Raw genomic sequence first — 24,569 nt, forward strand, 5'->3', positions numbered from 1 at the left:
AAAAGAGGTGGAGAAACTCAGCAAAACAAAGTGGCGAGAAAAGTCGGGGGAGGGGCGCTGGAAGCGAAGGGGCGGAGAAACACGACAGAGGCGGTGATATCACCCACAGCCAACTGCATGGAATTCAGAAAGTTAAGTGTCACCCAGCAATTTGGGTCCGGGCTTGCGGCGCGCCAGCACAGCGTGGCGGCGGCGGCACCCGCCGGGGAAGCAGGAAGGGGGAGGGGCGGCTTGGCCGAGTGCGCTCCGGGGCAGCGGAGGCCAGGTCGGCGTGCGTTCAAGTCCCGGCTCGGGAGCCTTGTCCCCGGCCCTGCAATGATTTCATCTTTTTGGAGGAGCGACCGCCCGAGCCGCGGCTGCCACGTGCCTGGTTCAGCCCCGTGCGCTGCGCCGGGGGACGGATCCGGCCGCGGCCGCGGTCACCGTGGGTCGCAGCGGCAAGCCGAACGAAAGGGCTTGGCGCCGGGAGAGGTGCTCAGGATTGCAACATCGAGATCGCCAGCGGCGCCTGGGGTGGGGGTGGGGGGGTGCTGACCTCCTGCGCACCTCTATCTCCCATCCCCGAAACGGGGAAGGCCGGAGTGCGGGGCAGGTTTTGCAACTCCGAGGGCGGATGCAGGCGGTGGCCGGGCAGGATGGAGCGGCCGTGCCCCTCTCCTGACCCCACCGGGGACCCCGGCCCAGCTGAGCCCCTTTCCCGGCCTGCGCCCCGCCGCTCAGCGCGCGCTCCCGGCGGCGTGGCCGTGGCCGTCCGGCCCCTGCGCGAACCCGGCCACCCGCGTAGGGGACAGTGGCGGCCGCTGGGGGCCCGGAGCCGCGCCGGTCGCAGCCCGCCACTCCTTCCGCGTCCCGTGCCCCCTCCGGCGCCTCCTCCCGGGGCCCCACAGAGATGCTTGTACCTTCCACCGCCTCCTCCACCATCTCATCGTCGCTATCCATGGCGGCTGGGGACCCTGCCCAGCTCGGGGCCGCGCGGCTGCCTCGCGTCCCTCCGGGTGCTCCCGGCGGCTGAGCGAGCGCTGGGGCTGAACCCTGCGAGTTTGGAGGAGGAGGAAGAGGAGGAGCAGTCGGGGCTGGCTCGCACTGCCTCCCCCTACAGCCCTTTCAATTCCTTGGCCTTAAGCTGCTCCGGCAGCAGCCGTGCCTCCTCCCTTCGCCCACTTGCCCCCTTGCCTCCCAGGCTCCGGGGTGCCGCCGTGGCCGCCGCCGCTGCAACTTTCTCCTGTAATATCCCCTCTTTGTTATCGAGCAGCTGATCCGCTGACATCACCCAGCGCCGGGGCGCTCCCTCCCTCGCTGATTGACAGTTCCCTGTCCCTTCCCAGAAGTAAGGCTCCTTAAAACGAAAGGCGCTCCCGGTCGGCGCTGGCTCGGCGCCCCACCCCGCCAGTCCCCCGGCCCAGCACGGGTTCGGCTTTTGCTTCTGCGAGGCTGGGTGCGCTCCGAGCGCGCTCCTCGCGGCACTTGGGACCTCCGGGTAGCCACTCTTGGGGGTGGGGAGGGCTCAGAACGCTCGACCTCCAACTATGCCAGGGACCACTTGGAAGTCCGCGTTCAGTGCCCGCCAGCCGCAGCACCCCTCCCCTCCCCGCCCCGGCTCCTCGGGACGGCCTCCAAAGAGCCGGGCAAGCCAAGGCAGCGTTCCTGAGACTCCAGCGCCTCAACTTCCTCTCGGCCTCGCCCCCTCTCATCCCGTTTGCCACCCGGAGCTGCACGGGTGCGGCATGCACGGGAGCGCAGGTGTCCCCGCGCTGCCGCATCACATCCGCGAGCAGGTTTCCCAGGCGCCCGGGGGTGACATCCCGCCCGGATTCCGCCGGACTGCGGCTCCCACCCTAGCGCGCTGCGTCCCCTCCCTCCTCGGGACCATCAGGCGTCTCGTCTCGAGTGATTCAGAGCTTCAGCAGATCCAAATGGCAGCGGGCTCGTTATCAGGCAGGAAATAAGCCGCGCGGAAGGCCCGGCAGGTCCCTCCTCGCGGTGGTGGTAACGAAAAAGGAGCCACCGGGTGGAGCTCCCGAGGAAGGACCCTCCGTCTGGCGCGCCTCCTCCTCGCGCCTCCCGCCCAGTGCGTGTGCTGCCCCCAGCCGTCCCCTGGTTGCTCCAAGTGCCAGCCCCTCACGGATTCCTGCTCTGGAAGTGTGGAACATCACGGGCCCCCGCTTCCCGGCCCCGCCACTTTGTCATCACGGCGTCGCCTCTTACAGGTGGCGGTGAAGGGCGGCTGTAAATAGCTGGTTAAATGGATGCAAATGTACACAATGTACCGTGGAATTACCGGGTGCCGCTTTGGGCATCTGCCAAGAACAGCTACTGCACGGAGCGGGTGAGGGTGCGGAGAGGAGAGGAGGGAGCAGAGAAAGTTGTTCTGTTTTGTTTTCTGAACCACGAATGAGACTTTGCGGATTTCGGAGTACTTCCAGTACCCGGGAGACCACGCCTTACTTTGGGGCTTTGTGCTTAAATGCCAGATTTTTTTTTTTTTTTTTTCAATCGAGTACGGAGTTTCTTCTTAAATTCAGTTTTTAATCTGTGAAAAAGAGCACAGTGTTAGGGAATTTGTCTCAGCGCTGCCAGAAGTGTCAGTCCGCTTTGACTGAGAGAGAGAGGAAGGCCCCTGAACCAGGGGTTAAGAAGGTTGTGTCCTGGTGATGCTCACCTGCAGAAGGGCCTGGGCAGGCCACCTTTTCACAGCTTGAATTCCTCCCCTAGGAGATAAGAGGCTTAGGCTACACAGGTATCAGGCCTGCCAGCTCAGGCTAGACTGCTCAGAGGTCCTCCAGCTTAGTCTATACTTTTCTAAAGTCTTCTGGCTTAAATATAACCTCCTTAAAGTCCTCCCGGGCAGACACCTGGGCTCCAAAGCTACAAAACGATCGGGTTCCTGCAGTGGAAGATGAAAGAGCCGCTTTGGATTACACCATTTTCAGACATGAACTGCAGAAATAGGATTTTATTTCTGATATTTAAAAAAAAACACCATCAGGTACTGAGCTTGGTCAAGCACTAGCTTCCCCTTTTAAAACATATCATCTCCTCTCTTACATATTACACGGATGCACAGAAACACACAGATACTCATCTTCTTCAGTTTTCAGTTTATTTTCCAGGGCAAAAAAAAAAAAAAGATGCTGAAAGCTAAAGGAAACACAATTTATTTCTTTACTCAAAGCCGGTTGAAACAGGGGCACAGTAGGTTAAAAGAAATCTTCCCTCAAAACACACAGGTGGAGTAAACCAAGACCCAAGTTCGAGGTGCGTGGGGGTGTGTGGGGGGAGGGAAAGGAATCATGTCACAAGTGTCCACAACTTTAGGCTTCTAAGGAGGATGTCTAACTGCCCCTTGGTGCTGGGAGGTTTTCCCAGCCCCCATCACTTCAGCAGACCTCCTCTGGATGTAAAGGGGGTAGGGGTGGGGGTGGGGGAAGCAACCAGGGTCTTCCTGCTAGAACCTTCCTTAGGTTTGCACAGGAGGCAGGCAGCACCACGGCACAGTCCCAGGCCCTCCCTGCCCCACTCTTGCCTGCTGGCTCTGGGCCCAAAGTTTAGGCAAAATGTTTTGATGACTCCCTTAAGAGCCATTTGCATTTTTAACACATCATTCTGTGTGTTTTCAATCCCCTTCTCTAGACTGACTGATTCTTCTCTCTAGCCTCAGAACCCAGCAGAGTGCCCAGTACAGAGGAAGGTTAAGCCTTGCCCGTGATGGTTGTGCAGAGAGGAATAGCCTGTTTTATATAAACAGAGCTGAGCCTTTCTCACACACCAGATCCCCTTCCTGTGTTTGGCAAAATGCTGTGTTGTTAGTTCGACTTTGAAGAGCATGTTTGAGTTGTTCTACTTTCCCACATCTACTGGCCCCAGATCTGCTTCCATCGCATTCTTTCCCACAGTGTTCTTCATTGAGAGCTCATTTCATAAACCCTCTTTCCACCTGGCTTCCCGCCAGCCTCCTCTGCCATACGCTGCCCCCACCAATGTGGTCATGGGCTAGAAAATCAATCACTGAGCCCTTAATCACAGTGCTGGGCGGCGGCGGCAGCAGCCAGGCTCGATGCCTAACTCAGCAGATCCCAGCGCGCCGGAACAGGCCTGACCAGGGAGGAGTCGGGGGGCTCGGAACAACCCTCGCCCCGGCCTGGGGGTAGGCGTGGGGACTTGCTTCCAGGCTCACACCGAGGAGGGACTTTTCTACGCTACTCTGCCTTGTTCCTAGGCATCCAAGGATAAATCCCTCTCTTCCCACTCAGCTTGAGAAACAGAAGTCCCTCTTCCACTGCAGCAAACAGTCAAAATACTGAGTTATTTTATTCATTTTCCCACCCATGCCTTTCCCCAGAGAAGGCTGGTACTTTCTTACAAGACTGATATAACTTTTGCAATAAATATCTTTTCACAGGGATCGTGTATTTTATGCATCTTCCTACACTGAGGGGGAAATTTTCTGTCAATTTACCACTGTGCGTGCTGGCTAATAGTGAAAAGCCTAGTGGATGTGGGACTCGAGTGGAGTTCATTAGCCTGGCTGTCTCTGAGCCCCCGTCTTGTCCCGCCGATCCGGGCTGGAGGGGCTCAGGCGGTCTTCAGGTCTCCGTGCTCCTAGGAGGCGGAGCCTCCCCAGGTATCCTGGTGATCTCTGACTGGTATGCATGCTCTGCTTTGATCTTTTGCTTGCTCTGCTGGCAGGGAGACAGGAGCGGAATGAGTGGAGGAACTCTTAGATAATCACCAAGTCTTGTCTTGGCACTGCTCACCCCTTAATAAGATTTTTTTTTCCCCCACCAAATCTGCCACTGTACTTGAGTTTTCCTCCCACTTGTTTTGGTTCCTCCAAGGACTAGCCATGCAGCTGCTCAGTTAAACTCTCTGGACCTTGGTTTTCCCATCTGTAAACGAGGAGTTTGGTTGGCCATCCAAATACTAAGCTCAAACCTTCTCTGTCCACCTTTCCTGGGGAAAAGTTAAGTAGAGCGTGAAGAGCTCCAGGGACACACATAGGAAAAGAAAAGGGAAGAAGCGAGGGGGTAAACTTGGCAAATGGAATGTTCAAGGCCCCCGGTCATCTATACTGAATGGTACAGAGATCTGGGGGTGATGGATTTGATCTGACTCTGAAAAGAGAAGCGGGGCCCTTTGCGGAGAGCTGAGGTTCTTGGCTTCTGAATCACTGAGTTGCTAATCAAGTGGCTAACTGTGCTAGTGACAACTGCAGAAGTTGGAGGGAGGGGCAGAGAGCAGCGCTGGGGGAGGGTGTGGGGGAGGAGATGTGGATGAAAGGGGAGCATTTACAGCGTGTGGGGCTCAGCGAGGAGCAACTGGGAACATCAAGGGCAGCAAAATAAAGGTCTGGGAGCAAAGGACGAGATGGAGAAAATTCATTCTGCTGGAAATAGACATGACTGCAGTCGTGAGGAGGACTCACGGATTCAGGGTGACCTGATTTGATCACTGCAACAGGAAGTGCAGGAGAGAGAGGGCAGGATAACCTGACCTGAGGAAGTGAATTAAATAATGGAGAAGACATCAGTGTTGCCATGGCATTTAAATATCTCTCACCACATTAAGCTTCTTTTTCTCTCTTTGGCTTGATTCTTGTTCTTGCAACATGTTAATGTCATTGCAGTATATACGGTAAACTAAATTTAGACCTTTTGGAGCATGGAGGAAGGGAAGATGAAGCCCAGGTCTCCCTGTCTGGGTCCACTCTGGGCACATGTTCTTCCTCTGCCGTGTGCCTGGTTCCTTTGGTCTTTGCATTATGGGTTATGAAAACCCTTGTCAGTCTCGGTTTCTGTGAAGCTGCTGAATGACATAATAAAAAAAAAAAAATGGAAACAATTTCAAAGAGGTGACTGCTTTAGAAAATACTTTAGAAAAATCAATAAGGTGCAGGAATTTAAAGAATAACGACCATCAAAACCAAATGTGTTTTCTTAAGTATCATGTTATTGTGTTGCTTTTTAAAAAGTATTTTAGTGGGCTGCAGGTAAGGTTATTGGGTCCTGTAATCAGTCATGCACAAATGACAACGTTGCAGGGGTGGGTACCTTGTGTGTCTTTTGACGTTACTGTCCACAGAGTGAATAGAAGGGCATTTCCAGTTGTCTTATTTACCACAAATGTCACAACATTCATCAAGGCCCAGATTCTGAAATTCCTCAAATAAGCTCACATTAAACAGACCCCAGAGACTGATGTACATACCTGAATTATGACCAACAGACCATAATACCCGGGCTGCCATGGCAAACACAGTCTATAAATAAAGGTACTTGAGAAGACAAATTCTATCCAGAGCTTTGCTTAAACTGGATTTAGAATAAATGAAATTAGTTGTATGGTCCACAGAGAAATACCCCTGACATAACTCCCTGAAAGAACGAGGGAGCCCACCCACCCCACCCACACTTTGTTAGATGGGCCCGCCAGCTTCTGAGAGTTTGGCCTTCCTTTGCATATGCACGAGGCTCTTCAGTTTCTCCCACACAACATCCTATATGGACGTATGGCCAACAGGCAGAGTTACACTTTTAAAGTCATAATCACATTCCGTGTCTACCTTCCTGATATTAATGTCAAGTCACTTTGATGGGAATTTGGGTCACAAATTCTTCAGTCACAAATTCAGTCAGTGAGTGTCTTGGTTTACTCTGGCTGAACTCTAGACAAATCCACCATATTTGCAGATTTTGCTAGTCTGACTTTCTGAGGGTGACCTGGTTTACAAGTTCTTGGAAAAGCAGCTCATTTTTGCTTCATGGGGTACTGACAGTGACCTAACCTTCTTTTGGTTATCATGGACTTTCAATAAAGGTATCAGGCTTATTAAAGTCCAGAGGTCCTAGAATGTGATAGAGTTGTCCATCTTTTCCTGGGCACCCAACTGAAGGATATTTTTCCTCTTCTGTGTGGGAGTAGAGAGGCTAGCCTTTTTCCATGATGACTTAGGTTGCAGAATTCCACCTTGAGGGTGCAGGTCCTATCTACTCTAGCATAGATGGAGAGCAAACAGGACTCTGATTTTTGAGCTCAGTATTCAGAAATGAAAATATTCACATGGCCTCACTAACTCAAGTTACAAACAAGAGCAGATTAACAAAGTGTTTCTGAAACCTGGCATTGAAATGACATCCTTGACCCATCCCCACCCAGAGGAACTGGATGCTAAGCCGTCCCTTGTTGAGCTGGACTTTACTGCTACCTGCCTTGCAGTCCTTTTGAATGTAGAGTCCTATTGATCCTCCTTGCTGAGCCTAGAAATCAATTCCCAGGAAAAGATGCTGTGGCCAACTTTTGAAATATCTCTTGGTCCAACTTCAAGAGCCCAGCTTAAATACTCCTGTGCTCAAGAGAGAGGAACACAAAGAGGAAGCCCAGTGGCAGGCCCTGTGCGTCCCCCTGGAGAGCAATGCCAGCTGAGCAGCTGTGTTGTGGGGGCAGGTCTTCCATAAGCCCTGAGCATCTTTTCCCAACCTGGCATCTGGGTGGTGCCTCACACTGGGCTGGGCATCAGTTCACTATGGAGGTGGGCTGCCTAGTTATTGCTCGGCTCGGAAGACAGGGCATGTCCTCCACATTGCCTGTGCTCCTCATCTCTGGACTGGCTTCTCCTGGGATTCTCTACCCATTCAGGAGTGACAAAAGATTGTGATATAAAGCAGGTTAGTTTCCTTGTAAGTTGTATATAAGAGAGATTGGGAAGTCAATTTTCTTTTCCCTCCCACCAATCCTATATGATTTAGGTATTTTATAATTAACTTTTCCTATTTCAAAAGAATCCTTCTGAAAATACTTATTGAAAAATCTGGGGTTATAAAATGGATGTATCTCATTTGTAGATTTGTTGTCCCTAAGGGCCTACTTCTCTTGTTACCATACTATTGTTGTTGCTTAATCAATAAGTTGTGACTGACTCGTTGCGACCCTGTGGACTGTAGCCCACCAGGCTCCTCAGTCCATGGGATTTCCCAGATAAGAATACTGGAGTGGGTTGCCATTTCCTCCTCCAGGGGATCTTCCCAACCCAGGGACTGAACCCACATCTCCTGCATCTTCTGCTTGAGAGGCGGGTTCTTTACCATTGAGTCACCTGGGAAGCCCTTTTGTTACCATACTCTTCTAGTATATGGAGAATTTTATGTTGACTAGAAAGCAATTTGTTATCTATCTCTTTGGTATCTCAAAGAAAGAAAGAAAGTGCAAGTGAAAGAAAGAAAGAGAATGTCTGACTCTTTGCGACCCCATGGACTATACAGTCCTTGGAATTCTCCTGGCCAGAATACTGGAGTGGGTAGCCATTCCCTTCTCCAGGGGATCTTCCCAACCCAGGGATCGAACCCAAGTCTTCTGCATAGCAGGTAGATTCTTTACCAACTGAGATACCAGGGAAGCCCAGTATCTCAAAATAACCCTCAAGACCATGATGACTTAAAGACTTACCTAGGATCCCACAACAAAAACATGGCATAATAATGCTCAAATCAAGGTCCATTGGGCCTTCAATCACATCACACATCTCATGCAGAGTGATGAGATCCTTCAGAGGATAGGCATAGGAGGGCAGGAGATAAGTGAGAAGAGAACAGTCCTTAGACACAGTCTACTATGCTCCAGGACCTTGATCCATGTGACTTCATTTAATCCTGAAATGACCTTATGGAATATTATCTCCATATATAGATGAGGAAACCTGACACTCTAAATAACTTGTCTACAGTCATATCTGTAGTGGTTTTGGGACTGGAGTCCAAGATGTCCAAACCATGAAGAGCCACATACGGAGGAAAGGGAAGTGACAGGATAGTGGTGGAGAAACAATTCTAGAAGCTGACTGAGTAGAGGAAAAGTACATCAGTTTTCATGATGTCTTGCAAGATGGATTTACAGGAATACAGCCACAGGAGCATATACATGGTTGACCTTGGGTAGCAGAGGAAAGATTTGACTTTATCTCTGAGGGTTTGCTCACCCCTCCCAGTTTTATTGAGACATAACTGATGTACATGACTGCATAAGTTTAAGGTGTACAGCATAGTGGTTTGACTTAGATATATTATGAAATGATTATCACAATATGGCTAGTTAGCATCTGTCATCTCATATAGATTCAATTAAAAAAAAAGCAAAAAAAATTTTTTGTGATGAGAACTCTTAAGCTTTCCTCTCTTAACAATATTCCTGTATGTCATTCAGCAGTGTTAACTGTAGTCATCACGTCCAAGGCATCTTTAGTCCTTACTTACCTTATAACTGAGGGTTTGTACCTTTCCACCACCTTTGGAGGTATGCTTTTATGGAGGTGACCTAGGTGACCTTCACTTATTTGAGATGACCTACTACTTGGGCCCACATTGCTCAGTTGGTTTTTCTGGTGATGGTGGCTGTGATGGAGGGAAGAAATGATGTCTGTTGCTGCTGCTGCACGAGGCTGCATGGCGCCTCGTACAGTTTGGACATGTAGGTGTTGAGGAGATGTGTGCTTGTTGACAGGAGGTGCTCTCTCCCATTGAGGGACTGATTCTAACAAGCCCACCAAGAGCCTGTTGCTGGGAATGGCCATCTTGGGAGCAACTTAATGTCTGACAGATGACTTTTGAGCCATGGATGTGGCAGAAGACTGAAAAACGTTTTTTGGAGAACTTCATCAAGTTAAAAAATCTAGTCTGTTTTTTTTTTTTTTGGCTCTGTCTTGTGGGATCTTAGTTCCCTGACCAGGGATCAAACCAGGGGCCCCAGCGATGAGAGCACCAAGTCCTAACCACTGGACAACCAAGGAATTCCCAAAGATAAACCAATCTTAATCTATAATTTTAGATCACCATTTACTTTATTACTTTTAGAAGCAAGATACTCATTGTAGAGATATTAGAAAAGTAGAATATCAAAAAGAAGAAAGTAAAACTCACTTGAAGCCTAAAAACCATAGTAACATAAAAAAACAATGCGGTATATGGCGACTCAAATGGTAAAGAATCTGTCTGCAGTGTGGGAGACCTGGGTTCGATCCCTGAGTCGGGAAGATCCTCTGGAGAAGGAAATGGCAACCCACTCCAGTATTCTTGCCTGGAGAATCCCATGGACAGAGGAGCCTGGCGGGCTACAGTCCATGGGGTCACAAAGAGTCAGACACGACTGAGCGACTGAACACATATACTCTTTCAGACACTTTCTAAAAATATAGAAGCACAGTTGATTTATTGGCTTCCCCAGTGGCTCAGCAGTAAAGAATCCACCTGTAATGCAGGAGATGCAGGAGACTTAGGTTCAAGCCTTGGGATCTTTCCTGGTTTAGGAAGATCCCTTGGAGGAGGATCTTCTTATATTCTTGCCAGAGAATCCTCTGGACTGAGCCTAGAGAGCTACACTTCATGGGGTTGTAAAGAGTCGTATGCAATTGAGCTACTGAGCAGGTCATAGTTGATTTACAATGTTATTTTAGTTTCATGTGTAGAGCAAAGTGACTCAGTTACACATATACATACATATATACATTTACATATATACTTCTTTAAATTCTTTTCTATTACAGGTTATTATAGATATTGAATATAGTTCCCTGTGCTATACATACGTCTTTGTTGTTTATTTTATACATAGTAGCGTGTACATGTTAGTCCCAAACTCTTAATTTATCCTTCTCCCAATTGACACTATTCTTAATTAATATTTCATAATAGTTGACTATCCAATAGTATACTTGGTTCTGTTTATTATAATTTAACATTTTTTTCATACTGTCATTCAAAATGGATTTGTGGACAGTAATCTTAAAAGTAGTAATACCAATGTTTTAAAAAGCTCTGTAGTCTAGAAATTATGTCCTGTATAGAAGTAAGCAGTCCTATGCTTTCGAGAGCAGTAGACATGTATTTGGGGCTTCGCTGGTGGCTTGGTGGTAAAGAATCTGCTCGTCAAGCAGGAGACATGAGTGTGATCCCCGGGTGGGGGAGATCTGCTGGAAGGAGGCATGGCAACCCTTCCAGTATTCTTGCCTGGGAAAATCCCACGGACAGAGGAGCCTGGCAGGCTACAATCCATGGGACTGCAAAGAGCTGGACGTGACTTCAACTAAACCACTACCACCACCTCCAGACAATGTATTTGCACAGCACAACTGGAAAAACATACGCTAAAATGTTAACAGCAGTTGTCTCAGGGCTATGTGTCTCAAGAGTTTTAGACTTTTTCTTTTTGCTCACTTAAAATAGTTTCCTTATAGTGACTATTATTAACTTATATAATTATAAAAGGAGGTTATTTAAAAAAAGACTACTAGTTGGAGGCAAGTTTCTTTACTTTTTTAGGCTTTATGTGTCATATGGAAATTCTAATAATTTCTAATAATTTCCATTCCACAGAGTGGAGTCATCAAAGTAATGCAGGTAAAGCACTTTTAAAGAATCCTAGGCACATGGTAAGTACACTGTACCTGTTGACCATGACTGTCGTTGTATGAGTTAAAGCTTCAGCTTCTCCTACTCTTGTCTTCTCGTAGAGTAGGAGGGTGACCCTTCAAGTCAGTTCACATACACCATCACCCTGCTTACACTTACACAGCTTACACAAATATTGCCTGTGCACTTGAGATCGGATCTAAACAGCTTACCCTGGTTGCAAAGCCCTGCGGGATGTGGTTCCTGATCAGATCTGCAAGCAACTCCCACATCCTCCTTCCTTCCCTGACCCTCGTGTTCCTGGGATAAAAATCAAGTTCCCTCCTACCTCAGGGCCTTTGCACTCACTGTTCCCTTTATTTGGAATTCTCTTCCCTATAGCCTCTCACAGCTGATTTTCATTTTGTTTGTTTTCTTTAAGTCGGAGTAAAATTGCTTGACAATATTGTGTTAATTTCTGCTTTACCATGAAGTGAATCAGCTACTTGTATACACACATATATCCCCTCTCTCTTGGATCTTCCTCCCAAGCCTGCTTCCCATCACACCCCTCTAGGTCATCACAGAGCACCAAGCTGAGTTCCCCGTGATATACATCAGGTTCCCACTAGCTATCTGTTTTACGCATGGTAGAGTATATAGGTCAATTCTAATGCATAGCTGGGTTTTGGTGTTAGTATAATAGTCCCTCTTCAGGGAAGCCTTCCTGGCCACCCAACCAAAAGCAGCTGCCCAGGCACACCTCTCCTGTTTAGTTCTTCCTCTGTTTCCTTTTCATGGTACCATTTGCAACAGCATGCTCTTGCTTATTTGTATCACTCTGTTACACTATTACTCCCCATAGACTTTCTTCTTTTTGTCAGAATTTCCTCTAGAACACCTACCACAGTGTCCAGGTGGTTGTAAACGTTCAATATATAGTTGCTGGGTGATTTAATTAACTAAGTAAATTATCCTTGTTAAGTGAAAATTATCTTTGAGCAGTTCAATCACTTCCCACCGCCTTCTCTTCAGATGGCTGGTGTTTTCCGAAAGGGGAAGAAGGCAGTGGCAGACATATCACTTTATTTCTTTTTCTTTTCTTATTTTTTTGGCCAGGTCACAGGGCACGGGGACTGAACCTGCGCCCCCTGCATTGAAAGCACGGAGTCTCAGCCACTGGATTGCCAGGGAAGTCCCCACTTTATTTCTAACCCCTTTTCCCAATTAGAAAACGGATGCTACAAACATCAAAACCGTTTACTTCTTAGGGTCTCCCACATGTGACTAGATTCATGCTTTCCAACCTAGAGTGAGACTTAAAAAAGAAAAAAAAAAAAAAGAGCTGTCCAGATTTGAAAAGAGAACCCTTAGGGGCTCTCACTCTGATGCATGAGACTGGACAGGCAGTCCCCACTCTACAAAAGAGGTCGTGTTCCCAACATTTCTCTGTGTATGTTGTTTGTTTCCAACACAGAATGCATTTTTCACTGAAAACAATGTTCCCAGACTAGCCCACAAAAGCCTATTTAACCTACCATGCTCAGTAGGGGAAAAAAATACGTTTAAAATCTAGGAAACAAAGCAAGGAAAATGAATAAGAAATACAGTTTAGATGTTTCTCTTGAATACTAGTGGTTGCGGAGAAGCCGTGTCCAACAAAGGAGAATGGGGCTGTAGGTGAAGGTTGTGGAGGATTCGGACGCCTCAGTCCTGAAGGACCCAGGACGCTGACAAATGCCACGAATCCTAGGAGCCGACAGGTCCGAGCCTGTCTGAGGGATCATTCCTGCAGGCCTGCGTGCCCACAGAGGGCTGGCGAGGCTGACACCTGCTCTGTCTTCCACACGCTGAATTCTAGAGGCTGGAGTCAACTTGTGAGAGTTCTCCCATCAGACCACGTTCCCGTAAGGCAGTCATTCTGGTGGTCCATGAGCTTTCTCAGAAAATTTCTGCCTGAGTTATCTGAGTATAAACATGACAATGCAGCTTAGAAAAGAGAAAGCTCAGTGTTGGGTTCGTCACCGAAGATCACCATTTCATCTCTGAAAGTACCACGAGGTAATTTTAAGCGTGTTTCCCCCTGTATCTGATCTTTGTGCTGCCACTTTAAGGCCAAAGCTTTTATTGCCTGAAAATTAAACCCCAGGAAGCAGGGGGGCTCCTTTGATGGCAGTTCTTCTGAAATGTTGTGTATTATTTTGCATAAGAAAGTGTTCCATTTGGGGAAGACCTATTAACCTGAAACAACTTCAATCAACTCTAATTCTGGAAGTTTGTAGACAGAGCATCTCAGAGATCAAAGCTTCACTCTCTGAAGTAGCTCAGTTTCATCAATTACAAAATAAAAACAGTCACACTTCTTACATCACTGTTTTCTGTCACTTTTCTTATAAATAAGTAGATTTAATAATTGATTAATTTATACTAATAGAAGCAGGATCTTTATCCCTGTTTACTTGATTTAAATCTCAGATGATTTAATTTAAAGCCATTTTCAGTTCAGTTCAGTTCAGTTCAGTTGCTCAGTCGTGTCTGACTCTTTGTGACCCCATAGACTGCAGCACACCAGGCCTCCCTGTCCATCACCAGCTCCCGAGTCCACCCAAACTCACGTCCATTGAGTCGGTGATGCCATCCAACCATCTCATTCTCTGTCGTCCCCTTCTCCTCCTGCTTTCAATCTTTGCCAGCATCAGGGTCTTTTCAAATGAGTCAGTTCCTCGCATCAGGTGGCCAAAATATTGGAGCTTCAGCTTCAACATCAGTCCTTCCAATGAACACTCGGGACTTTTAATTAATGTGCTTTGGTATTTACCTAATTGTAGGTATCTGGCCTGGCATTTTACCTTAAACAGAGCAATGACACTAGATCCTAAATATTAGCATCAGTAGTTGAGGAATTGTTTAGGCTTTGTTTTCTAGGTTTAGTCCTTCCACAGAGGCTACTGAAGGGTCAGCAGCAGTATAATGTGGAAGGCTTTGGAGACAGATAGTCCAAGATCAAGTTCAAGTCCCATTCTTTTATAGAGCCATCTGATCTTCAGCAAAATTCTTAATCTTACTCGGTCACACCTGTCCTTTATTTTTTTTTTTTAAATGGAGATGAGAATAAAATAAAAGTAGGGATGAATCTGGGCTTCCCAGGTGGTGCTAGTGTTAAAGAACCTGCCTGCTAATGCAGGTTAGACATAAGAGATTCGAGTTCGATCCCTGGGTTGGGAAGATCTCCTGGAGGAGGGCATGGCAACCCACTCCAGTATTCTTGCCTGGAGAATCCCATGGACAGAGGAGCCTACTGGGCTACAGTCCATGGGATTGCAAAGAGTCGGACACGACTGAGGTGACTTAGCACACAGGCAGGGATGAATCTACTTCATTGGTTATTGAGAGGATTAAGTGAGATCATGCATGTAAAACCCAGCAGTAGATGGTGGCCATTATTGTTATATTATTATTATTTTAAAATGTAGGTTGGTAATTGTATTCATCTTCAAGGGTTGCTGTAACAAAGTACCATACACTGAGTGGCTTAAAATAACAGAAATATATTGTCTCACAATTCATGAGACTTAGAAGTTTGAAATCAGGTTGTTAGCAGGGGCCCGCTCCCTCTGAAACGGGTAGGAGAATCCTTTGTCTCTCTCTCGCTTCTAGTGCTTTGGCTTGTAGGTATATCACTCCAGGTATGAGGCATTTTCTCCATGTGTGCTTTACATGGTCTTCCCAGAACGCATGTCTATCTCTGTGTGTAAATTTCTCCCTTTTGTAAGGACCCTGTCATACTGGATTAGGGCCCACATTCATGACCTCCTTTTAATTTGACTTCTGCAAAGATCTTGTTTCTAAATGATGTTACATTCTGAGGTCCTGGAATTCAGATTTCAGCATATCTTTTTTTTTTTTTTGGTGGACGTGGGGAGAGGTGGAGACATAATTCGATTCATAACAGTAATGCAAGTTTTAAAAAGAAAATTCTCCAGAGTAAGAAGTAGTGTCTCATATGTCTAAAATCTTTCCTCACAAGATTTTATTATCACTGAGATTTTGCTCTTCAGGGAGGTTTAGATATAAAGACATGAACTCTTAAGTTGGTTCTGTTGGTCAATCAATTTGAAAGTAAGGAATTTGCTTTGTTTAAAGAGGGAGATATTCTTTCTAGCAGAATTCTGTTCAGTACACGTTACCAGTACCCTATTCACTGCCTTCCATCCAGACAGGCAAGAACCAAAACCCACTCTCTCTTGGGTGGTTGCCAAGCCCCTCCCTAGGTCTTGATTTCAAATCGTCATCCAAATCCATCCTCGCAGACTCTGGTCTGCAAGAGAGACTGGTGTCCCTGTTTCATGTGACATTTGGGACGTACTTGGCAGTACCAGGACTGTGGGTGTGTTATCAGGTTGCCCTTAGTGGAGTAAGGGAAACTATCATAAGTTCTTAGAGTTGGAAGGTCTCTTGGAGATCATCTCATTTAGTCGTTCCCAAATCTGGCTGTGTGAGAGTTGGACTATAAAGAAAGCTGAGCACCGAAGAATTTATGTTTTTGAACTGTGGTGTTGGAGAAGACTCTTGAGAGTCCCTTGGACTGCAAGGAGATCCACCCAGTCCATCCTAAAGGAAATCGGTCCTGGGTGTTCATTGGAAGGACTGATGTTGAAGCTGAAACTCCAATATTTTGGCCACCTGATGCGAAGAGCTGACTCATTTGAAAAGACCCTGATGTTGGGAAAGATTGAAGACAGAAGGGGATGACAGAAGATGAGATGGTTAGATGGCATCACCGACTCAATGGTCATGAGTTTGGGTAAACTCTGGGAGTTGGTGATGGACAGGGAGGCCTGGCGTGCTGCAGTCTATGGGGTCACAAAGAGTCGGACACGACTGAGCAACTGAATTGAACTGAACTGAAGGGTCACTCAGGGAAATTTTAAAATATGGCAGTTCTGAGGCCTCATCTGAGAGATATTCCATCAGAGTGGTAGGGGAGAGTGGAACCTTAAAACAGCTCTCCAAATGAGGCTCAAAGAGGCTGCATGACTCCTCATGCTTGGTCAGCTTTAAGTAGTTGACTGACTCCTATTTAAGGGCTGGTTGCATGCTCCACCTTTCTTCTCCGATGATGCCAGGACCTTTTTTTTTCTTCCCCGGCTGTATATGTGAGATCTCAGTTCCCCAACCAAGTATCGAACCCACAGGCCCTGCACTGGAAGCCCGTAGTCTCAACCACTGGACTGTCAGGGACGTTCCAGAGCCAGGGTTTTAATTCTGGTGATGTTTGCAAGGTGAACACAAAGATTCTCTCACTGCTTCTTGTTCCAGAAAGCATTTCCAGGACACAGCAGATCTTGGAGCATTTGTGATTTTTTTTGACATGTAAAATAGCTTGGCAACAGGTTGTACAGGCTGGTAGGTCTCCTTCTGAAAGTCCTGTCTTTTATGTTTGTTCCAACATAATTTTTTACACCACTGAGCCATATTTTCACATTTTAAGATATGAATGTGTGTGGTTTTTTAAAGGAGAACTTAAAGGATAGTTATAAAGAGTTGTCAATACCTTTTCATCAGAAAGCACCCATGAACGGTAGAGAGGTTGAAGGGAGTGGAGGCAGGGTGGAGAGAAAAACAGCAGGAAATCCGCTCGGCACAGGGGTGAGAGTTTGGGATGCAGCCGAAGAGGACAAGAGGAGCATGACCCAGCTCTGCATGTTAGGACGCTGTCTAGTTCTCAGTGTAGCTTGGTATGAGTCACCCGTCTCAGAGTCAAGCTGAATGTGGAAGAACATAGAAATCAGGAAGCCAAGCTTTTAAGTCAAGTAGACCTGGGTTCAGGTTCAAGCTCTCTCACCACTGAGCCTTTTACTAATCTCTCTGAGCCTTGGTTTTCGCATCTGTAACACAGAGGTAGTAGCACCTTCATAGGGTTGGGGTGAGATTTGGGATGTCTGATACCCGGTAGAAACTCCAATACTTTGGCCACCACATGCAAAGAGTTGACTCATTGGAAAAGACCCTGATGCTGGGAGGGATTGGGGGCAGGAGGAGAAGGGGACAACAGAGAATGAGATGGCTGGATGGCATCACCGACTCGATGGGCATGAGTTTGAGTAAACTCCGGGAGTTGGTGATGGACAGGGAGGCCTGGATGGACACGACTGAGCGACTGAACTGAACTGATACCTGGTAGAGAGTGTTCAAATGTCAATGCTATGATTATTGAAGAGTTACATGTGGGGGACGTGTGGGGACCTTTTTCTGTTTCTTGCTTGAGGCCTTCTGCATATATCTTTCCAAGGGAAAACATATCACTTTAGCAAAGTACGTGGGGCATGATTTGAATGTGGCCCCACTCTGCAATCAGAGGAAGGAGGCGCTGTCTCTGGCCATCTGTCCCCTTTCTGGTCTATTGTTGCTGGATCTGAACTGGCAATCTTTTACTTTGCAAAAATGAGTCCATGCAGAAGAAGCAAGTTCTCTCTGGGAGTGGAGACCACAGGAACGACATTGTATAGAAAAATGTATTTGGTTCTGGAGAGAATGTGGACCCAGGCAAGAGACGATAAACCCCAGACACTGGGGTGTTGGGCAGGCATGAGGCTGAGGAGACATCTACAGAGAAAGTAAGACAAGAGGGAGCAGAGAGAGGGGAGGAGACAAAGCCGGGACAGGCTTCTGAATCTTAGGATTTTATCCAGGCCTACCTTGCTGGGTGGACTTCATTTTAAGCTTTGAATTCCTCCCCTGATTGTGACTGGTTCACCTGGGCCAGGTGCTTCTCCCCATGCCCCAACTTTTTCATCTCTAAGACGGACAAAACCCAAGACCTCCCTCATACATCGATTAGAATGTAAGGAGAGATCAGAACAGCTAAAAAAGTCTTGATTATATTCCCTAAGGGATACATTTTAAGAGACATTTGAAGGAACCCCTCCTACACTGTTGGTGGGAATATAAATTGGTGCAGCCACTGTGGAAAATGGTGTGGCGTTTCCTTAAAAAACGAAAACCAAAATTGACATATGATCCAACAATCCCACTCTTGGGTAAATATCCAGAGAAAACTCTCATATGAAAGATATGTGCATCCTAAAGTTCATAGCAGCACTGTTTACAATAGCCAAGACATGGAAGCAACCCAAGTTTTCATCCACAGATGAATGGATAAAGATGTTCTACACACTCACACACACACACACACACACACACACACACACACACACACTCTGGAGTACTAATTGGCCATGAAAAAGAATGAAATAAGGCCATCTGAAGCAACATGGATGAACCTAGAGATTATTATACTACGTGAAGTCAGATAAAGACAAATACTGTATGATATTACTTTATGTGGAATCTAAAATATAACACAAATGAATTATCTACAGAACAGAAACCAATTCAGAGACACAGAGAACAAACGTATGATTACCAAAGAGGGAAGGAGATGAGGGAGGGATAAATTAGGAGTTTGGGGTTAGCAGATGCAAACTACTATATATAAACAACAAAGACCTACTGTATAATAGGGAATTATATTCAATATATTATAATAATAATACATCATAATGAAAAGAATATGAAAAAATTTATATATACTATATATATCTGAATTACTTTGTTGTACACCTGAAACTAACACAACACTGTACATCAACTGAATTTCAATTTAAAAAAAAAGAGAGAGACTAAGGCACCTTCCCTCTCTCCTGGGACTTTGGAAAGGGCAGTCTCTAACCTTTGAAGGGATTCAGACAAATTTGTACGAGCCAAAAGGCATCAACTCTATCTTCCAAACTTTTGCTCTCTGGACTGTGCCTGAGTTAATCGAGTTGTATTAACACAGACATACCTGCTGAGTTGGGCTTCCCAGGGGGCGCTAGTGGTAAAGAACCGTCCTGCCAATGCAGGTAGACATGAGATGCGGGTTCCATCCCTGGGCCGGGAAGATCCCCTGGAAGAGGGCGTGGCAACCCACTGCAGTGTTCTTGCCTGGAGAATCCCATGGATGGAGGAGCCTGGTGGGCTGTAGTCCATAGGGTCGCACAGAGTCGGACATGACTGAAGCGACTTGGGCACGCATGCACGCAAATGCTGAATTATGTGTGAATCTGCTCTTCATGTCTCAAGGACAATGCCCAGATGTTATTCGTATCCCAGACCTATTGCTGGCTCTGAAGGTGTCTCAGCCCTTTGATAGACTGATGATCACTCAGTCACTTAATATCTAGACAAAACCACCATCCAGGTCTTTTCTTTTCTCAGAGCCTTGGTTGACTGTGTAGAAGACGTTTGAACAACTAAGGCTCCTTGTGATAAATCCTCCACCTCAAGAAACAGTGGCTCCAGGCAGTCTGTGGTGGGGATACAGGGCGCATTTCGGCTCTAACAAGCAGGCGAAATTAGGATAAAATGTGTGCCAAGCACTCTCTCGAAGGGGAAGAATTAAACCATTCACTCTTTCATCTTTTGTTCAACAGACATGTATTGAGCACTCAGAACACATAAAGGAAGAGTGAAGAAAAGACAGGTTCTGAGGGAGCTCCTGATGGAAGGAGGTGGGGGCGGAGCACGTGGGCCTCTGAGAGGGGCTCCTTTAGGCGGAGAGGCTGTCCAGGTGCAGATAGGGGCTATAATTTACCTTCTGATTTAGGAAACCCCACCTCCTTTCCCTATAGGTCCCCTTCATTTGTGAAGCATGTACCCCTATTTGGGGCTCAAAATATTTGATCAGGGTAGCCATGGGGTAAGAGAGAATTATGAAAAAGCACCCTCCACAAGTATCACCTGATAGCACTTATATGAGGAATTAAGAAAATTGATAGAAATGAACTTACCAAACAGAAATAGACTCACAGACACAGAAAATAAATTGAAAATTTATTTTCACAGAAAAGATTTTCACAGAAAATACCAAAGGGGAAAGAGTGGGGGAGGGATAAATTCTGAGTTTGGGATTAACATATATACACATTACTATATATAAAACAGACAACAAGGACCTACTGAATAGCACAGGGAACCATATTCAATATCTTATAATAAACCATAGTGGAAAAGAATCTGAAAAAGAATATATTCATGTATATGGGCTTTCCTTGTAGCCTAGTCAGTAAAAAATCTGCCTGCAGTACAGGAGACCCAGGTTCCATCCCTGGGTTGGGGGGATCCCCTGGAGAAGGAAATGGTAACCCACTCCAGTACTCTTGCCTGGAAAATCTCATGGACAGAGGAGCCTGGTGGGCTGCAGTCCATGGCATCGCAGAGTCGGGCACGACTGAGCGACTAACACTTACTTGCTGCTGCAGCTGCTGCTAAGTCGCTTCAGTCGTGTCCAACTCTGTGTGACCCCATAGACGGCAGCCCACCAGGCTCCACCGTCCCTGGGATTCTCCAGGCAAGGACACTGGAGTGGGTTGCCATGTAACACTTACTTACTTACTTATATGTATGTATCTATCTGTCTATCTACCTGAAAAACAGAACACTGTAGATCAACTATACTTCAGTTAAAGAAAGAGGCACCCTGGCAGCCAGTGCTCAATGGCCTGTGGGTCAGCACTGCTGTGAACTCGTGGATCTGGGGTGAGGAAGCAGGTTCCATGATGTGTTCTAAGTTCCCATCCTGGCCCGCCAGGAAAGTGGCAGTCCTCGCAAGAGAAGAGACCAGAGGTGAGAGTGATGTTCTACACCCAACGCTTGCTTCCGATTTGCCAGTGGAAGTGTCTGGGCACATAGCCAGAGGTGCCGTGAGTCAGGGCTGTTGGGTGAATGACCCCGAGACGGCGCTCACCGAACATGCCCAGAAGCAGCACAGCAGTAACGCCTGGAGGGCGGAGGTGGAAAGCCCGTGTCAGGGCTCATCTATCCCTTTTCTGGCAGCTTCAGAGGAATCAGCCAGCCCCCTTTCTCCCAGACCCGGAGCTTCCATCAACCCTCCATGCCACGCTCCCACCCCAGCTCTGTTGACCAGAAAACCCACAATAAGGTATACACATCCTTGCTAGAGACTTCCCACCCATGAAGTCTGCCTTTTACCGGGTTGGAAGAGAAGATCTGCAGATTTTTTACTGAACAAACCACCTACTTACTTCTACCCCTTGAGAGAAATCTCTGATTAATTTTTACCCCCTCACCAGTGCCAAGGGCCAGGAGCTGGGCACCCGCATCAAGATCAGCATACAGCAGATTTCAGTATGGAGGAAGTGGAAGGCATCTGTATGGGTAATGTCCCAGCCGTTATCACCTTGGTCAAAGTCATCCCCAGAACCTCCAGACGTTATCTCTTCAGTCAAGTTGTACGGAGCCAGGTCATTTTGAAGCACACGCATGAGAATGTCAGCCACAAAACCCACCAGTAAGAACACAAGCAATGTGGAATTGATGATGGACAACCAGTGGATTTCCTGTATCCTGGGAAAGAAACAACCATCATCACCATGGCACCTGTCACTCTAAGGCTCAACTGGAGTCTCAGGCCAGCGCACACTGTTGGTGTGGGTGAGGTCGAGGAACTCATGGAGTTGTAACTCATTTAAATTGTGGGGCTTGACACCCCCAACTGAGACTTGGGCAAATATAATTCAATCTTCATGGAATTCTAGGTGGGAGTGCAAATGGGTCCAGAGCCCTATCTTGTGGCCCTAAGGCAGGAAGTCACACTCCTCCATGTAGCCCGCAAAGTCATGGATTGGCAAGCCGTCCACACAGACTCAAAGTAGTAAAGTTCCTCAATGGCCTGGCGCAGCTGTTCCATCTACAAAGAACAAGTCAGGGGACTTACCTGGTGATCCAGGGGTTAAGACTGAACTTCCACTGCAGGGGGCACAGGCTTGATCCCTGGTTGGAGAATGAAGATCCCACATGCCACGTGACAGAGTCAAAAATAAAATAATAATAATAAATAAAATATTAAAAAAACAAAAGCACCCTCTATCTCTCCCCACCCTCTTCAGCAGGGAGACAAGCAAGCTTCTGAAGTGGCCCAGTCTGCCTGTTTGGGGGTGTTGGTGCTGTTAGAAGCTCAGGTTATTCCCGTGCATGAGCTAGGGGATCTTTAAAATCCTAGTTCTTCCCCATCACTCCCTGAGTTTGGGAGGAGGTGAGTGAGATAGGAGTGTGGTAGCTTAGGATCAGCTCTGCCTATGGTTCTTTTCTCTTAAAAACCTCTTTTCTAGATGTTGGGAGGAATCTCCCCATCAGTCTGTGAGGGGGTATGGAGGGGTTATTATCTCTCATATTTCACAGACAGGAATAGTAAAGAATAAAATGCGCACGTCGTGTTCCCAAGGTCATTTGGTGAGTTAGTAACCGAGACAGGGAAAGGATTCGGGTTTCTGGTTCTTCCAGTTTTGTTGCCTCAGCATTAGACCTGGTTGTCTCGTTATATTTCACTTGTAGTTACGATTAGGATCTGTAGCTGTTTTAGTTGCTAACTTGTGTCTGACTCTTTTGCGACCTGATGTTCTATAGCCTGCCCATCTGCTCTGTCCATGGGATTCTCCAGGTGAGAATACTGGAGTGGGTAGCCATTCTCTTCTCCAGGGGATCTTCCCAGCCCAGAGATTGAAACTGTGTCTCCTGAAATGGCAGGCAAATTATTTCCCACTGAGCCACGAGGGAAGCTGTCTATCAGTTCCACCTTAACTTTGTTCATTAAAAAAGAAAAAGTGGGGCAACCTTGCTTTCCAGACCTCAAAACTGCGTTGTGACTTTATTGGGCAAGACCTAAAAGACAGTCGAATTTCCCCCAGCACGGCTGAGTATCCTTGTATGTTTGGCTATTGGTATTCTGCAGCAGCTGTCTGAAGGAGATGGAGAGCTCCAACAAGGATGGGCCGGAACTCCAGCTGCTGGTGAGCAAGTGTTCCCTATTTATAGCGGTGGAGGGGCTGCAAAGGAATGGAATTTTTTTCCTTCGGAGCTGTTTGTGATGCAACCAACAGGAAGTGGGCTCTAATAGATGCTAAACTGGGTGACATCAATGAGGGTTACTACAGCACTTCTCCAGCCTGACTGTGCATCAGAATCACCCAGAGGGCTTATTGGAACCTGGGTTTGTTGGGCACCACCCCCAGAGTCTGTGACTCAGTAGCTTCTGGGGTGGGGCTCCAGAAAGTACGTTTCTAACAAATTCTCTGAACGGTGCTGATGCTGGGGATTGGTGCAGCAAGTGGGGGCTACTCTTCCTGGCGGTGCGCGGGCTCGTCATTGCGGTGGCTTCTTTTTCTGCGGAGCACAGGCTCTAAGCCCACACGCTCACTAGTTGTGGCCCCCAGGCTTTACTTGCTCTACAGCAAGTGGAAGCTTCCTGGACCAGGGATTGAACCCGTATCCCCTGCCTTGGCAGGGGGTTCTTAACCACTCTACCGCCAGGGAAGTACCATATTTATTCTTAAGCTTAAAAGGTTTTAAGATTATGACTTTTCCTCTGAATAAATTTTGACTACATCTCATAGATATTAATAAGCAGTATTCTCTTGATCATTATTTGCTAAATGATCTAACTTCTCTTTCTTACTTACAAAATTCCAAGGGTTTGAACAAAATGAAGCAATCATCTTTGGCTCTGCTACTCTCTCAGTTTACTCTGGAAGCTGCTGTCTTTTCCTAAACCTTTGTAGATTAAAGCCATAAAGCCCTTTTTAATGGCATCTCTGTGACTTGTGTGATAAACAAGGTTACGTTGTACTTTATTGCAATTTAAGAGGAAATGGGATTTGGAAGATGAAAATCCAAGCCTGACTCTGCCACTTCATACTGGTAACCCAATAAATGCCCATTTTGAATCTCACTTTTGTCTGCCAGTGTTGGATTGAATTACATTATCTCTCCTGTCCTTTTCAATTTATGACTCTAAGAGATTTGGAATTAGTTTCAATTAAACTGGTTGGATGATTTCTAGGCTGACTTGTTAGCAGACGCAACACGGCCAAGTGGAAAGATCTCTGGCCTTGGAAACTGGAAGAGCTGAGTTCAACCCTTGCCACAGGCAGCAAAATGCTTGTTTCCTCACATGCTTTCTTGTGTGACACTCTCCGAGGAAAGAAAATCATGTGGCCCTCGCAGCTTATTTCCTCCCCTTTCGTGGCAAAAAGCCAGCCAGGTCAGAGTTAGCTAGGAGAGGAAGAGCCTGATGCCGGAGGTTGAGCCCGGGAGCCTCCTCACGCTAGCAAGGCTGGCTGGTGACTCAGGAAGCTCCAT

General features: G+C 47.0%; 1 protein-coding gene and 1 pseudogene across 3 annotated transcripts in view; both read right to left on the reverse strand.

Annotated features, from left to right (window-relative positions):
* Positions 1-2,171, reverse strand: part of SETD7 (SET domain containing 7, histone lysine methyltransferase) — a 52,396-nt gene extending 50,225 nt beyond the window's left edge. Inside the window, exons 1-2 of one of the 3 annotated variants that reach the window (XM_065904861.1) lie at positions 1,835-2,171; positions 900-1,032 (exon numbers count right to left, since the gene is read on the reverse strand). In XM_065904861.1, the coding sequence (XP_065760933.1) occupies positions 900-1,032; positions 1,835-1,870 (169 nt within the window). In that variant the 5' untranslated portion in view covers positions 1,871-2,171. Of the gene's footprint in view, positions 1-899; positions 1,033-1,173 lie in introns of all 3 variants that reach the window. The other 2 variants (XM_065904862.1, XM_065904863.1) reach the window with 2 other exon arrangements.
* A 2,345-nt stretch (positions 2,172-4,516) lies between these two features.
* Positions 4,517-24,569, reverse strand: LOC136145490 (transmembrane 9 superfamily member 1-like; annotated as a pseudogene).

The sequence above is a fragment of the Muntiacus reevesi genome, chromosome 13, assembly GCF_963930625.1.
Source record: "Muntiacus reevesi chromosome 13, mMunRee1.1, whole genome shotgun sequence".
NCBI lineage: Eukaryota > Metazoa > Chordata > Mammalia > Artiodactyla > Cervidae > Muntiacus > Muntiacus reevesi.